We start from the raw sequence: 16,130 nt of genomic DNA on the forward strand, positions 1-16,130 counted from the left end.
ATTTATCTAAATTCAAATTGTGCAGAGAATGCTTTTGAGAGTTACTTGGACAGCAAGGAGATCAAATCAGTCAATACTTAAAAAAATTAATTCAGGCTATTCACTGGAAGGTCAAATACTAAAGCTGAAGTTTAAATACCTTGGCCAGATAACAAGACAGGACTCATTGGAAGACTCTGATGCTGGGAAAGATTGAAGGCAAAAGGAGAAGGGAGTAGCAGAAAATGAGATATATAGATAGTGTGATGGAAGCAATGAACATAAGCTTGGACAGACTTTGGGAGATAGTAGAGGACAGAAGGGTCTGGCTTGCTAATGGTGTACAGGGTCACAAAGAATCAGACACTACTGAAGAACTGAATAACAAAATGTATTTAGAAGCAAGAGCAAGCATTATCTGAAATGGGAATAAACTTAAAACCTTATCAATAAGATCAGAAATGAAACAAAGATATCACTACTATTATTTAATGCTATACTAGAAATGCTAGCTATAGCAATAAGAGAAGAAAAAGAAATCAAAGAAATAAAAAATGGGCAATGAGGAAATAAAAAATAGTGCTCTTTGAAGATGATATGATGGTATATTTAAAAAACCCTAGAGAATCAACTAAAAAACTAGTCGAACAATTAATAACTTCAGCAAATTTGCTGGAAACAAAATAAACCCACATAAATCATTAGCAATTCTATATACTACCAATAAAACCTAGCAAGAAGAGATAGAAATAACTACTTAAAATAACTACAGACAATATAATATTCTCGGGAGTCTACCTGCCAAGGCAAACCCAAATATTGTATGAACTCAATTACAAAACACTTTTCACACAAATGAAGACAGATCTAAATAATGGGAGAAATATTAATTGCTCATTAGTAGTCCAAACCAATATAATAAAAACAAGAATTCTACTTAAGTTAATTTACTTATACAATGCCACACCAATCAAACTACCAAGGAATTATTATATAGAGCTAGAAAAAATAATGACAGAACTCATCTGGAAGAATAAAAGGCCAAGAATATCAAGGGAATCAATGAAAAAAAAATATTAAGGAGGGTGACCTAACAGTTCCAGATTTCAAATTATATTACAAACTGGTAATCACGAAAACAATCTGGTACTAGCTAAGAAATATAGTAGATCAGTGGAATAGATTAGGTGCACAATACACATTAGTAAAAGACCATAGCAATCTAGTGTTTGATAAACCAAAGATCAAGGCTTTTGGGGTACTGAATATTTGATAAAAACTTCTGGGAAAACTGGAAAGCAGTTTGGCAGAAAATAGACATAGCCCAATATCTCACACCGTATACCAACATGAGGTCAAAATGGATAAATCTTTTAGACATAAAGGGTGATGTCACAAGTAAGTTAGGGGAGTATGGAAAAACAAACCTGTCAGATCTATGGATAAGGGAAGAGTTTATGACCAAGCAAGGGAAAGAGGGGATTATGAGAAGTAAAATAGATACTTTTTGATTGCACGAAATTCAAAAACCTTTTGAAAAAAAATGAATACAGCCAAAATGAGAAGAAAAAGAGGAAACTGAGAAAAAAAATTTGCAGCAAGTTTCTCATTTCTTAAATATGCGGGGAACTAAGCAAAATTTATAAAAAAATAAGAGCCATTCTACATTCATAGCAACTCTTTTTGTGATGGCAAAAAATTAGAAATTGAGTGGATGCCCATCAACTGGGGAATAGCTGAACAAATTATGTTATATGCTTATGATGGAATAGTATCATACTATAAGAAATGATGAGCAGGATGATTTCAGAAAAATCTGGGAAGACTTATATGAACTGATGCAAAATGAAGTGAGCAAAAGTAGGGGAAATTGTACACAGTAATAGCAATAGACTTAGCTACTCTGATCAAGACAGTGATCCAAGATAATTCTAAAGCACCCATGATGAAAAATCTTATCCACTTCCAGAGAAAGAACTAATGAACTCTGAATGCAAATTGAAACATATTTTTTAACTTTATTTTTATTGTTTTATTTTGTTTGTGTTTTCTTTTGCAACATAGCTAATATAGAAATATGCTTTGCATGACCTCACATGTATAACTGAAGTCAAATTGCTTGCCTTCTCAAGGAGGGGGGAGAGAATTTGGAATTCAAAATATTTTTTAAATAACTGTCAAAAATTTTTATTGTGTAATTGGAAAATATTTAATGAAGTAAAAATAATTTTTAAAAGTTACTATTATGGTGGATAGAGCACTGGATCTTGAGTCAGGAAGACCTGAGATCAGCTGTGTAACTTTGAGTAAGCCACTTAACCACTGACTGTCTCAGTTTCCTCAACTGTAAAATTGAGATAATAACCTCCTGGGATTGTTGTGAAGATCAAATGAGATGATATTTGTAAAGTGCTCAGTATATAGTAGGTGCTTAAAAAATGCTTGTTTCCTTCTTTCTCCTGGATTTGAATTACTGCATGCTTGCTCAACTACTGATTCCTCAGGAGTGTTTATGGGGCAGGTATAATCATCTAAGCTTTGATGTTCACTTATATCATATACTTAATTCCTATTAGTCCATTCTCTTAGTGCTGTTTATACCAAGCCATGCTGCTTGGTATAAAAAAGGCTCACATCCCCATTTGCCCCTGGGTCACCCCAGCCAGCACCGTCAACCACAAATGTCCTCTATTCTGTCTCTTGTTTGGCAAATGTTTCTGCAACATCTGTGCCATCAAATATCTCAGAGGTCTGGGGTCTAAGACCCAGGGGTGAGTGGAAAATGACATCTTGTTCTTGCATTTTTATCTTTGGCCTGATAAAACAGCCAATTCTAATCATTAGCAGTGATTGCTCCCTGCCCACATGTTCCTTGGCTCTGAGAAAAGGCTTGTTGACTCAACTAAGAGAGCTCGATAAAATCAGCACACTGCAGATGGACTTGATCCACTGCACCACGTGAGGACTCATAACTGCCCAAAGAAGTTCTGACTAGAAAGGGAAAAGACAGCACATTTTTTATCTTGAAATAGAACTTCGTTGACATATAGAATTCACGGTGAGGAAATTCCTTCTATCAACATATACAGGAATTGTTCCACAATTTTCAGTCTGAGACAGTGGTCAGTGGTGCTGAGAAGGGAAGTGACTTGCCCAAGGTCACTTAGCCAACATACAGCATTAATAAAGGTATCAAATTCTAAAACTACACCAAGACTTTTTGGGACACTCTTTAAAAAAAGAGGGGTCAAATATATTAGATTGCCAAAATAACTTTCAGAGGAATAACTGCATTATGGGTTTCCCAGACACTATAATAACCCTGCTTATATGTGATTTTGTGTGATTGTAACTTTTGTTCATTAATTCAACATCTAACAAAGACTTATGAGGTACTTTATATATGCATATCAGCAAAGAATACAAAGTTTAGGAACTTCATAACTATTGATGATGAATTCTTTCTCAAGACAATCAATTCAGCAACAAAATATTGTCTAAGTATTGAATGATGAACAAAGAAGCAGCTTGTTGAAGATCTACGTAGTTTGCCGTATGTCCAAGGCTATGCCAGAAGCTGCTATCTAGGGAGGCTCCTACAGAGTTATAAAGGCTTTAAACACAGGTCGCAAGATGGTCTGTACAGGCTCATAGCCAGATACGTTGCAGTCACATTCTGGACCAAACTGTTTACAAGTGTGTTGGTGGAAAGAGTATCACTCAGACAAAAATACAGATCCTTAGATTATGGTATACTTGAAGTAAATATTATGACAGAGGATTTTTACTGAACTTGTGGTACTTATTTGCTCTTTAGCTTCATCCTACATAATCACTAGAAGGGGAAAGAATGATTTATAATGGAAACTCCCCAGTGGATTTTTGAATGGAAGATGTATAGATTTGATTAGTTGATGTTATCAGTTATATGCTATAACTGGTTAGAGATTTTTTTTTTCATTTTGTTTGTAGCTAGCAGGAGATAGGTTCTGCAATCTATAAAAAATACCTCATCAAAACTGGGAAATCTCTTGTGAGAAGGAGCCTTCATGGATTCATCCCTTTAAAATGAACATCATCAATTTCTATACTTGATCTATCAGGAAAACCTTCTTTGCCACGATAGGTTATGCTTTCTTGTGGCACCTGCTTTGAAAAAATATCACACCCAAATCCCTTTATTCAGAACCATTGTCTTACCAGGAGGATGCCCTCAGCCTTTATATTAACAGTCCAAGTTCCTGGAGTGAGGGAAAAAGCATCTGAAAAACCATTTCCTGGGACAGTGACAAAAGCTGGCTCTTTGCTAGGCAGGAAGACAATCTCTTTGCTTTGAACAGCACCTGTCAGGGAGAAAACATTGTTCATTATTGCACAATACAGAGTACCCAAGAGACATTCAACAGGTTCATTGAGTGAATGAATACGAAGATTTTTTAAAGCTGCCAAAGTTACCATTTCAAGCACTGGGTACATATCTCAGAAGTTTATGTGGGTTAGTTAAGATGAAACAGATCCATTTTGTTCTCTTAAAAGTTGTTTAGGTAGCTTTGGATAGAGCACTGAGCTTAGAGTCAGGAAGACCTAAGTTCTAATTTGGCCTTAGACATTTACTAGCTGTAAAACCCTGGACAGTTCACTTAACCTCTCTTTGCCTCAGTTTCCTCAATTGTAAAATGACATCCCCCTCCCAGAACTTTTTGTGAGGATCAAATAAGATAATATTTATAAAGTACTTAGAACAGTGCCTGGAATGTATTAGGTGCTTAATAAATGTTCATCTCTTTCCTTCCTTCCTTTCTTTCTTCCCTCTTTTCTTCCTTCCTTCTTTCCTCCCTTTCTTTCCTTCTTTCTTTGTTTCTGACATGTGCAGGCATATGCCTAGAAAAGCACAGAAGACCTGGATTAGACATAACCTAGGCTCTGTGACCTCAGACAAGTATTTCCTTTCTCTGAATCTCACTTTCCTGATCTGTAAGATAAAACAGTTAGACAAGATGATCTCAAAGGTCTTTTAACTCCTATAAATCTATAAGCATTGGCACAAGTCATAAAATAAACCTGTCAACAAGACTCACTCCTGGCATAGCATGATTACAAATTTTTACTGGTCTTCCAAACTCAAACTCCCAAAGGTCCTTACTTCTAAAAACCTATTAAAAATTAATTCTTTCCTTTCTTCCTCCTCCCTCTATCTCCATTGTCCATGTACCTGCAGCTCCCTTTTCCTACTCTATGCAAGACAAGGCCACCAAACTGAGGTTACAGAATGATATTGTGCCAGTCCACATTAGAATTTGGTCTAATAAACTGATGTTATTCCTGTCTTCTACAATCAAAGAAAATCTAGAATCACTGTACTTATTAATTATTTCTTTAAATTATCTTTTTTCTTGGGAAAGATCAAATATTCAGTAAATAGTCTCATACAGAAAGTTGGGGAAACTAAGTTGGGATGTAAAGAAATCCCTTTGTTTCTCTCAAAAAAATATTATTTAGGACTTAAAGTCTGATCTAAACTGAGGCCATGCCAGCAGAAGAGAGGCTTCATTAGGTCTCTCTCATTATTTATTGGTTTTTAGGGTGTAGAAAATGGTATAATCTAGAAAAATCAATCCAAAGTATTATGTGGTCCTAGAAATTACATTTTGCCAATTTGTTTACATAAACATGGTCCCTGCACTGAGGAAGTTATAGTTACAAACCTCATTGATACATAAACCTAATACAAGAGGAGAAATAGTGAATAAGAATAAAACTAAAGTAAATGACAAATAAATGAAAACTGTACAAACAAATAGGTACAGATGACGGAGTAGTGCTGGTATGTGTCTAGAACAGCAATGAACTAGAAGACAGGATAAAGGAAGTCATGAGCATTTCCTATTTAAATAGAGGGATGGCAACTTTGCTGCTTCTTTCTCAGGTAGCTTTCATAGAAAATAATTGACCAAAGCACCAACAAAAGAAAAGGAGGAGAATAAGAGAGTGTGGCAAATAGAAAGCACAGTAAAGAGAAATGTGTTACTAAGACTCTACACTATATTAAATTTTCAAAAATACTTAAGAAAACAAATCAGGTTGAAATCTGAGTAAGATTTTTTTTAAAAAACACATCATTTTTACATATTATTTGTTTAAGAATTTACTATGGTCTTCCTTTTTAAAGCAGATGAGTTGAACCCATTATATCACTCTCAAAACACCTAAACTAAATTTGTCAGTTGCTTTGTATTTGTGATTTTTTTTTCCCCCGTGAGCTAGTGGAAACATTTTCCACCCTTTCCTAAATACGGCTCACCTGTGCAACAATTATTAAGTAAAATATTATTTTTGGAATTGGATACAAGTTTCAACTAAACCCAAATTGTTAAGCTTGAGGCCAACTACACAATAATTTTATCACTCAACCTAGCCTCCTCTAGGCCTGGCACAATCTGAAAGAAAATAACCAAGGGAATGGGTCCATTCTTGTCCCCCACCCCCAGGCTCTCTTCAATTCAGAAGGAATCCTATGGATCTTTGAGCAAAACTGGAGCTCTCCCTAGGTCTTTCTTGAAGCTATTTGGAAATTCCCTGGTGGGAAAGAGTACAAACACTCAATCAGTAACCCTTATGCTTACCCCACCCAACTTCCTTATTTTTGTCTTCTGTCCCTGCCCCATCAACACCTGGATTCCAGGGAAGTCTCCTGGCCCCAAAGCCAGAGATGGAATATAAAGATGGCTATATGTCCTGCTTGTAATTCTATAGTATTAAATTTTGTTGATTTCTAGAAAATGAATCATAAACAGATAGTTAATAATTATGAATTTGTAGTTAAACATAAATATGAGCAAGCTTTTTAAAGAAAGACAAATTAGCAAAGGAAAGGGCATTTGGAGAACTGATTTTAATGCAATAGATATAAAAATATTTCAAAAATGCATCCAAATGAAGAAAATGTGAGGAAGAATTTCCCTGAGTGATAAATCAACAAGCATTTATTAATTGCTACCATGTACCAGACATTGTGAAGGTGACAGGAATATAAAGATAAAGCATAAAACAACCCTGCCATCAAAAAACTTATGTGTTAACCAGAGGAGATAATATACACATACATAGGCATATACAAAATAGATATAAGATGATTTGGGGGGTGGGAGGGAACACTAGCTATTGGGATGTTCAAGAAAGGCTTACATATACCTACCTTCCTTAGAACGGGACCGATAAATAGTTATGTGACCAAACACTGTTTCAGTTCCTGGGTTAATATATCTCAGAACAGCACGAAATAAGTATTGGTTTGATTTCTCCACATTCAATGTTATCATCACTTCATTCTGTAAAATGGAAGTTAATAAACAGACAAGAACTAATAAATAGTCCATAAAGTATGGACTAGACAATGGGTTAGGAGCCCCATTAGCCAAACACTGATTTTGTCTTATGAGTTACACACACGCTCAACACGCACGCCCTCAATGAGCAAGCAAGTGGGCGGTCGAGTGGACAGCAACACTCAAGTGTGGAAGGTGAAGATGGAAGGATGACCAGCCTAGCAATAGATTAAAGTCACTTACAATTACAATCAGAGCCAGCAACTGAGATCCTCCCCTTTAATCGTTTTGTAACCAGGCTGACATAGCGCAGCACTAGGTGACCTAGCTTAAAGGAAGCCACGGTGACAGGGACAGCCACCTCTGGCTGCGAAAGAGAGAAAGAAGGAAAAGAAAGAGAGGAAGGTATGTTACTACCACCTGCAGGGAGATGGTGTGAAGGTGGAGTATGGATGGGTGAATCCCTCAGGAGTCAAAATCTCAACATTTTCAGTCTTCAAAATCGACACTAACACAGACCAAAACCCCTCCAGACCTTAGTAGGAAGTTTCATGAGTTGCTGTGGTCCAAAAAAATCATTCATCACCTAGAGACCAACACTCTGGTAATGAACATCTCTGAGAGGTTGGCGCTTGGATGGCAGATTCAGTTTTGTTAATGGGAAGATTCCAACCCTTTCCAGATTGGCAGGATCTTTCAGAGCCTTTTGGCATAGCTTTTGAGAACCCAGGGTCACTCGCTTCTGATGATGAGGTATCTGAGTAAAACTCTCATTCATTTAACTGCAAAAAAGACAACTATCTTTTTCTTCCATCAAAGGTACCTATGGATACCGACCACACCTGATGGGAAATACAACATATTGTTTCAGTGTTGCAGGTGCTCAGACAATGGACCTTTTAAGCTTGTAGAGAGCTCTGCCAAACTTTTTAATCCTCAAGGAATAGCCTATACAAGCTACAGAACTTGAACCAAAACTCCAGGTCCCAGCATGTCCCAGGAAGGATGCACCAACCCTAAGGAGGCATGTGGCCCCTGGGACAATGAGAATAATTATTTGGGGTCACCTGGAGAATAAACGATGCCTTTGAGTAAGATCATTGATACAGAATGGAAAAGCAATACAAACACACATGTTTATGGTGTCGTTGTTGTTGAATCATTTCAGTCACGTCTGACTCTCTGTGACCTTGCTTGGAGTTTTCTTGGCAAAGATGCTGGAGCAGTTTGCCACTAAGGGAGCACTGGGACAAAAGAAGGGGCATAGTGAGGGAGGCAGGTGAGCTCTAAGACAAATAGCATATGTCATAATTTTGCTTCCATCCAGCATTTATATAGTAGTTTAAGTTTTGCAGAGTGCTTTACAAATATTGTCTCAACCCTATGAAGTGGCAACTATTATTTATCCCCATTTTATAGATGAGAAAACTGAGGCAGATCAGCACACTGCAAATCATAGAACACCACAGTCGCAGAAAGAGAGGAAGGGAGGAAAGGAAATAAGCATTTATATAGCACCTACTGCATACCAGGCACTGTGCTAAGCATTTTACAAATATTTGTTAAATAATATTTGTTAAATTAATATTTGTAAATTTGTAAAAATTTTAAAAAACATTTAAAATTTAAATTTGTAAAATTAAAACCCAATTGTAAAATGTGTAGAAACAATTCTCATTTGATTCTCATGACAACTCTGCAAGGTAGGTGCCGTTATTATTCCCATTTTATAGATAAGACAACTGAGGCAAACAGAGATTAAGTGATTTGCCAGTCATATAAGATAGTAAGTGTCAGAGGTTGGATTTGAACTCAGATCTTCCTAATTCCAGGCCCATTGCTCTATTCACTGTGCCACTTGAGAAAAGTGGGGGGAAATTTTTCTGAAAGGGATCCAAAATGCAATGGACAGATCAAAGTTGTGGTAAGTAGGCTGCAGTATATTAGCAACAATGACTTGCCCACAAAAGTTGGGGTAGAAGAATGCCAAGGACATGTGTGAGCAGGCAGGGAGATGGGACGGTCATGTTGTGAGAGCACAGGGCAGTAGGTGGACAGCCCAAGTGCTACACTGGCATCTGCAGAATACTAAAAGAACCAGAGGAAAGCACCCAGCAGGCTGGGCAGAGCCTTACTGAATATTAACAGAAGGACAGTGACACAGGATGAGAAGAGAGATCATTCTGGTCTGCACCAGTGATCTGCTGTTGTTCAGTCACGTCTGACTCTTCATCACCCCATTTGGGGTTTTCTTAGCAGAGATACTGGAGTGGTTTGCCATATCCTCCTCCAGCTCATTTTGTAGAAGAGGAAACTGAGGCAAACAGGGTGAAGTGACTTGCTCAGGGTAAAGTGACAGCTAGTAAATGTCTGAGATCAGATCTAAACTGAGGACATCCTGACTCTAGGCCTGATTCACTGCACCACCTAGCTGCCCCATACCAATAATGACAGTAGCCAAATCAAAAAATCATTCAAAGAAACAAGCTGTCGGTAACATTTATTCAAGTACAATTAGAGATCTGAATTCCTCAAAGATACCTGCGGCTGGGTGGCAGAGTAGATAGGGTTCTGGCCCTGGAGTTGGGAAGCCCTGAGTTCAAATTTGGCTTCAAGTTATTTACTAGCTGTGGGAGCCTGGGCAAATCCCCTAACATTGTCTGCCTCTGTTTCCTATAAAATTAGGATAATAATAACACCTATTTCCCAAGGCTGTTGGGAGGATAAAAGGAGGATGACATCTGTAAAAGTGCTTCTCAGACCTCAAAGAGCATCATAAACGCCAGCTTTGATGAGGATGATGAAAGCGCTTTAGTCTGAAGTCGTTGGTCTAATCTAAGGGAGAAACCGTATCAGTCTTTCTTTAACTATCAATTCCCAGTGTCCTACACTGAAATCTGCTTACAACATTCTGGTAGAGGGTGTAAGTGAAGGTTCAGCCTTTTAACTGAGTCCAACTTTTGCAGAACAAATCCTTTTATTAAAGGGATTTGTTCTGTGAAATTTGGATTCAGTCAAAGGGCCACACTTGAGGACCTACAGGGCCACATGTGGCCTTGAGGCCTTCTCCACCCCAGACCAATTTCTAAAAGGAGAGGTCTAGGGGCAGCTAGATAGTGAAGTGGATAAAGCTCTGGCCTTGGAGTCAGGAGGAACTGAGTTCAAATTTGGCCTCAGACACTTGATATATACTAGCTGTGTGACCCTGGGCAAGTCACTTAACCCCACTGCCCAGCCAAAAAAAAATAAAAAATAAAAGGAGAGGTCTCATTAGGCTCCCAAAAAAATTAAGGTAACAATCAGACTAAGAGGAGCCCCTTGATTAATTCAATTAATTTAGTTCACCTTCTGACTAGGTAGAAAAGCGAGTCTTTGGAGGGAGTACTTAAATAGGGATCGAATGGCTTCAGGACCAAGATTCTCCAGGGTGGTGTGAAAAGGAGTTAATATTATTCTGTCGGATGAATCAAACACCATTACCCAAGTTTGGTACTCCTGCCTCACTTTGATTATGGAATTATGTCTTTGAAACTTATAGATTGTAACCAGAAAAAGCCTTGGACAGAGAAATTTTCAAAGACAGGATTAGTTTATGTCCCTTCAAGTTTTCATTCTCTTTCTTTCTTCCTCTCTCTTTCTCTCTATCTCTCTATCTCTGTCTCTGTCTCTCTGTCTCTCTCTCTCGATGTGCCTAGGACACAGAGTATTTTAAATTTTAATTTTTTCTTCCACACTGCATGTCTCATTAAGGAGTTACAGTAGTATTCCTGGGCTTGATGCAGTCAACACAATGACATCCATAAAGAGGAAGCACCTGGACAGCCTTAGCATCTTATGTGCATCCTTTTTCTACTGACTCCATACAGGCAGTTTGTTGCCTTGCTTGATGTTGGTACACAGAGGATCACTGAATAAGGTTATCTCTATGATTTCCCATCAGGCGGCATGCCTCTTGGTATTCCCCATCATTTCCCCTAAACTAGGTACCTTCTTCTCCTCTCTCCCCATGTTCAGCTTCTTTTTTATTGTCTTCCTGATTAAAATATAAGCCTCTTGTGGTCAAATGTTGTTTTTCTTTTTGCTTGTATTTGTATTCCCAGTAACATTTTAAAAATGCTTCTTAACTGAATGACTGTAGTTATCAAGGAATCTTGAATGAGCTTAATATATGAATGGGAAACACCGTATTAGAGGTCATCCATGAAAATCAGCTTAGAAAATGCTAAAAACAAACCATGAACAAATGTTCTCTTGCTCATCCCAATACAAAATGAAGAGTGAGATGGGAAATGCATACTGTGAAGAAGAATTCAGAAAAAGAAAGTAATGAAGATATCTGACGATAGCACTAATTATATGAGGTGGTCAGTAAAACTGATTGAGAACTCAAACAAAAAAATGGAATCAGAGTTAGAAGAAAATGATGGAGAAGAATAAAAGAAAGTAAGATGTCGGGAGGACCTTCACTTTGGCGGTAGCAGCTGAAAACCAGAAAACGTTGAGAGTCTGAGTGAGTGATTTCTAGTAGAGGTTTAATGGTCCATATGAAATGGCTAACAGATCACGGGAATCACTGAGACCATCATGAGCATAAGCATCACCAACATTATCAATGTGATGTTATTTTAATGCAGGAAAAAATCATTTCAAAAACATAAATAGGAAAGTGAAATCATTAAAGAATCATAGCTTGTTGGAGATAGAAAAAATGAGGATTTTTTTTAAATTAAAAAGCAGCTCCCATTTGAGTTCAGCAAGAGCAACAACAGCAATAACAACAACAACAACAACACACACACACACACACACACACACACACAAAACCATCATGACACTGAAATAATGTCATTTCTTCCTTTTCGTTATGAAGGTTTGATAGAGACTGGATTAGAAAAAGAGAAGAAGGGATTATCCAGCCAGCCAACTAGACTTCAGGCTAAACAGAAAGTCAGTTATTCAATATTTTTCAATGACAATGTCCCCCAAACTGGGCATACAATGGTGACCTATGTATCCAAAGTGCTGAATCTTTTTATTTCTAGTTGAAATCAAACAGGAAACACAATTTAAATAAGAAAGAGAGAAAAGAGATCAAGAAACCAGAGATTTTCCTTCTAGCATGGCATTTTCTTATTTTCTTAGCTATTGTGTATTATAAATATAAAATTTTGAGAATGAGAAAAATGGAAGAATGGAAAAAAGAAATGAGAACAGAATTAAAGAGAATGAAATATTATCACAGGGATAATATAAACTTTACCCCTAATACTCCACAGTAACTTACAATTTCTATTCCCCAAAATCTTCAACAAAATAGCTAAGTTTGAAAAAACGTTTCTGAAGAAAAAGCAAACATAATCTTCAATATTTAAATAGGGTGCTCATAAATACAGAGTGATCAGTAAATTGGTATTTCCCCCAGTTGTTCCTCTTTCCTATTTCTCTTGGGCTATAGTAACTCGATTCATTCCAGTGATGGTATTTTGTTTTGTTTTTTTTCAATCTCTTGACTCTCAAAAAGACTTTCCAAAGAGACCACCCTTTCTTTAGTCCCTCCTCTTCTGACTCTACTGGTGACCAATAAAGGTCAAATGTATTGTGACATCATCACACACAGTTATTTATTTGTCAATTAATACACAATTTAAACATTCTCTTTGGTGTCTCCTGCTCTTTTGAACTGGAAGACAGAATAATGTCTATGGCAGCTTACCTCTTCAAAACAGTTAGTATTAGTGCTCTGGCTGATGAATTAAGAGGCTAATTAATAATACAGTAATAACTGTTATAAGAGATATTTCCAGGGCACTTGAAGGTTTGCAAAGCATTCTCCACATATTATCTCATCTCATCTCATCTTCATTGTCACTGATGAAGATGGCTCTTTCATCAAGCTACTTGTTGTCTGTGGGCATACCTGTACTGGGGTCATTTGGGCATAGCCTCGCCAGCTGAAATCAGGAAACTCCGAAGGACTGAAGCCAAATCGAACCTGTCTTCCATTAGGTGTCATGCCATCTTCAATTTCAAACTTCATGTGATGTAAATCAGGGAAATAATAATTGTCTTCTGGCCTTCAAAACATTAAAAATAAATATGGATGCAGCTAATTAGGCCTTTAGAAAGATTGGATATCCTGTTCCTCATCAGTTATAGCACAAGCTGTCTTATTCCCACCTCTGTTCTTTTATCACAATGGCTACTTCTAAGAAATTTTGCATGGAATTATATGCAGTCTCATCAAAGGGAAGAAGGGAAATAGTTCCGTTTCTTTTTTTCTTCTTTATATACTATTGCTTTCTTTTTACATAAGCATATAAATACAACCTTTTGGGTATTGTGCCTCAGGCATCCGATATACCAAGAATAGATTATGCTCCCCTCTAAGCATCAGTAGATGGTTTCCAGGGCTACTGTGGCCCTCCAAATGTATCGCTTGATGGCCGACTCTCTGATGCTGAGCTTAGCTAGCCTGGTCCTGGGACTATAGACATTCAGTCAGTCAGTAGCCTTGTGGACCACTACCACCAATAACAACTCTATTCAGGTTGCTAGGGCCTACTAGAGATTGAATTCCAATGGCACACCCTCCAAAAACCATAGTCACCTCTATGCTGTGATGTGACATCAGAATTAGTCTGTAGAGGAAACCTAAGGAACTGCAACAGGTAAATTATTTTTGCATGAGCTTTAGGCATATCTTTAATTTAATGTACCCTAAGTGGTTATCAATAACCAATTATTTGAGATTAGTTTATTTTCCATTAAAGATATGACCTATCAGATTAACAAATTAGATAACAGGTGTGTTTTCTCACCATTCTCCTTCCTGAAATTTACACTGAAAATGTTTTTATACAGATTCTTTGTTACTTCATTTATATGTCATTTTGTTTGATGATTAAATTGACTTGTGCCAAATGCAGTTTCAGAAGTGAGTGAAGAGAGCATATTTTAAAGTCCCATTTTATGTAATACTATTTAAAACAAAATTAAAATTTAATGCAATGAAACTGACAGACTGAAAAAAAAGTGTGTGCAAAATTTGTGTACTTTTATTCTAAAGGTTGCTTTGTAATCTTTCTGAAGTAATCTTTCTGTAGCAAGATGCATGTATGTGTGTTTGTGTATGTGTATGTTTTCTTAGGCTTAGTGGAATTATTCTTGCTCACGTACCATTAATGAATTAAATTGACCAGCAGAGATTTCCAATTAGAAATGCCTGTTAAAAAACCTGGCAGGGTTTTCTTTTCTTCCTGTTCTTTTTTTTTCTTTCAAAATTAAAGTATTTCCCTGAAGAGTTGACATCACAGTCAGGGACTTATGACAATGTGGTGGTACTCTATGCCAGTAGTAGTTAATTTGCTCCTTTGACAGAATAGGTAACCAAGGATGGTAGCACATGCATTTGAAATTTTTGTTAACTTTTAACTCATACCACAGGGACGTTAAAGAAAGTATGCAACTTACTGAATGTTCTGCATTTTGTGGCATTTCAGAACATGAAAAACAATGATAACTGGTAGCATTTATATAGTACTTTAGTTCTGCAAAGAGCGTTACAAATATTAGCCCATTTCATACTCACAACAGCCCTGGGAGATAGCTTCTGTTATTATCCCCATTTTACAGATGAGGAACCTGGGGCCAGCAGAATGACTTGCACAGTTACTAAATGCCTGAAGCCAAATTTGAACTTAGGTCTTCAGGGACCATCTTTTGCTACTTTTTGTATCCCCAGCACTTTAGCACAGTGCCAGGCACATTTTGTTGTTCAGTCATTCAGTTGTATCCACCCTGACGTCATGGTCCTCTTCGAGAATGAAGGACAAACCACAATCAGTTGTGTCTGACTCTTCATGACCCTGCAGCCCATAAAGTCCATGGGGTTTTCTTGGCAAAGACACTGGAGTGATTTGCTATTTCCTTCTCCAGTGGATTAAAGCAAACAGAGGTTAAGTGACTTGCCCAGAGCCACACAGCTAGTGTCTGAAGCTGATTTTGAACTCAGGTCTTCCTGATTCCAAGCCCAATGCTCTGTCTACTGAATCGTCTAACTGCCTCACTTGGCACACAGTAGGTACTTAATGAATCTTTATTGACTGGATTGACTGACTGATGTTATAGAGATTTTAAAGAACATAAGCAACAGGATAATTTCCCTACTTACCACTACTGAAGAATTATTCGTTTTAACTCTTAAGGGTGGAGGAGATCATTGCTATGGACATTTTCAAAGCTTTTATGTCTACCAGGATAAAGGGAAACCAGGAACACCAATGCTCCAGTTATCATCCGTAGGCCTTTGATACCACTTGTGCATAGACTGTTAGAGCTGTGAAGGACCATCTAGTCCAGGTTCCTCTTCTTACAGATGAGGAAATTGGGGCCCAGACAGGTAAAGTCACTTGTCTGAGTCACACAAGCAGGTAGATAATTGGCCCCGCTGAAACTCAAACCATGGGGCCCTTGGTCCCTCCTCCACTGACTGATCTTCTCATAAGATCACTCTGCCAAGCACCTGAATAACGCTACTTTTTTACAGGGCTGGCTGCTGAAGCAGTGAGTGGCCTGTGGGACATCAGAGTGTGCAAGATCAGCCCCATGGTGCCTCTGAATCTAATTTATCTCTACTTCTAAATCTCCTTAGGCTAAAATTATGAGGCCAATATTTTAGGGGTAGAAGGAAAAACAGCTCAGGAAGTGAGAGAACTTGAGTTCAAATCTCACCTCTGAACACTTACTGTGAGACCATGGGCAAGTCACCAAAACACTCTGAGATGGCCACTGATGTTTCTTCCTGCTCTAAAGGATGCTCCTATGATT

General features: G+C 37.6%; 1 protein-coding gene across 2 annotated transcripts in view; it reads right to left on the bottom strand.

Annotated features, from left to right (window-relative positions):
- The window catches only part of LAMA3 (laminin subunit alpha 3), a 319,129-nt gene that overhangs the window by 161,147 nt on the left and 141,852 nt on the right, over positions 1 to 16,130 (bottom strand). For both annotated transcript variants that reach the window (XM_078153463.1, XM_020968691.2), the window contains 3 exons: positions 13,222 to 13,378; positions 7,175 to 7,307; positions 4,180 to 4,322 (listed from right to left, as the gene is read on the bottom strand). In XM_078153463.1, coding sequence (XP_078009589.1) covers positions 4,180 to 4,322; positions 7,175 to 7,307; positions 13,222 to 13,378 — 433 coding nt within the window. The remainder of the gene's footprint in view (positions 1 to 4,179; positions 4,323 to 7,174; positions 7,308 to 13,221; positions 13,379 to 16,130) is intronic.

This window comes from Phascolarctos cinereus, unplaced genomic scaffold (assembly GCF_003287225.1).
Source record: "Phascolarctos cinereus isolate Bilbo 61053 unplaced genomic scaffold, phaCin_HiC Scaffold_4;HRSCAF=312, whole genome shotgun sequence".
In the NCBI taxonomy this organism is placed as follows: domain Eukaryota; kingdom Metazoa; phylum Chordata; class Mammalia; order Diprotodontia; family Phascolarctidae; genus Phascolarctos; species Phascolarctos cinereus.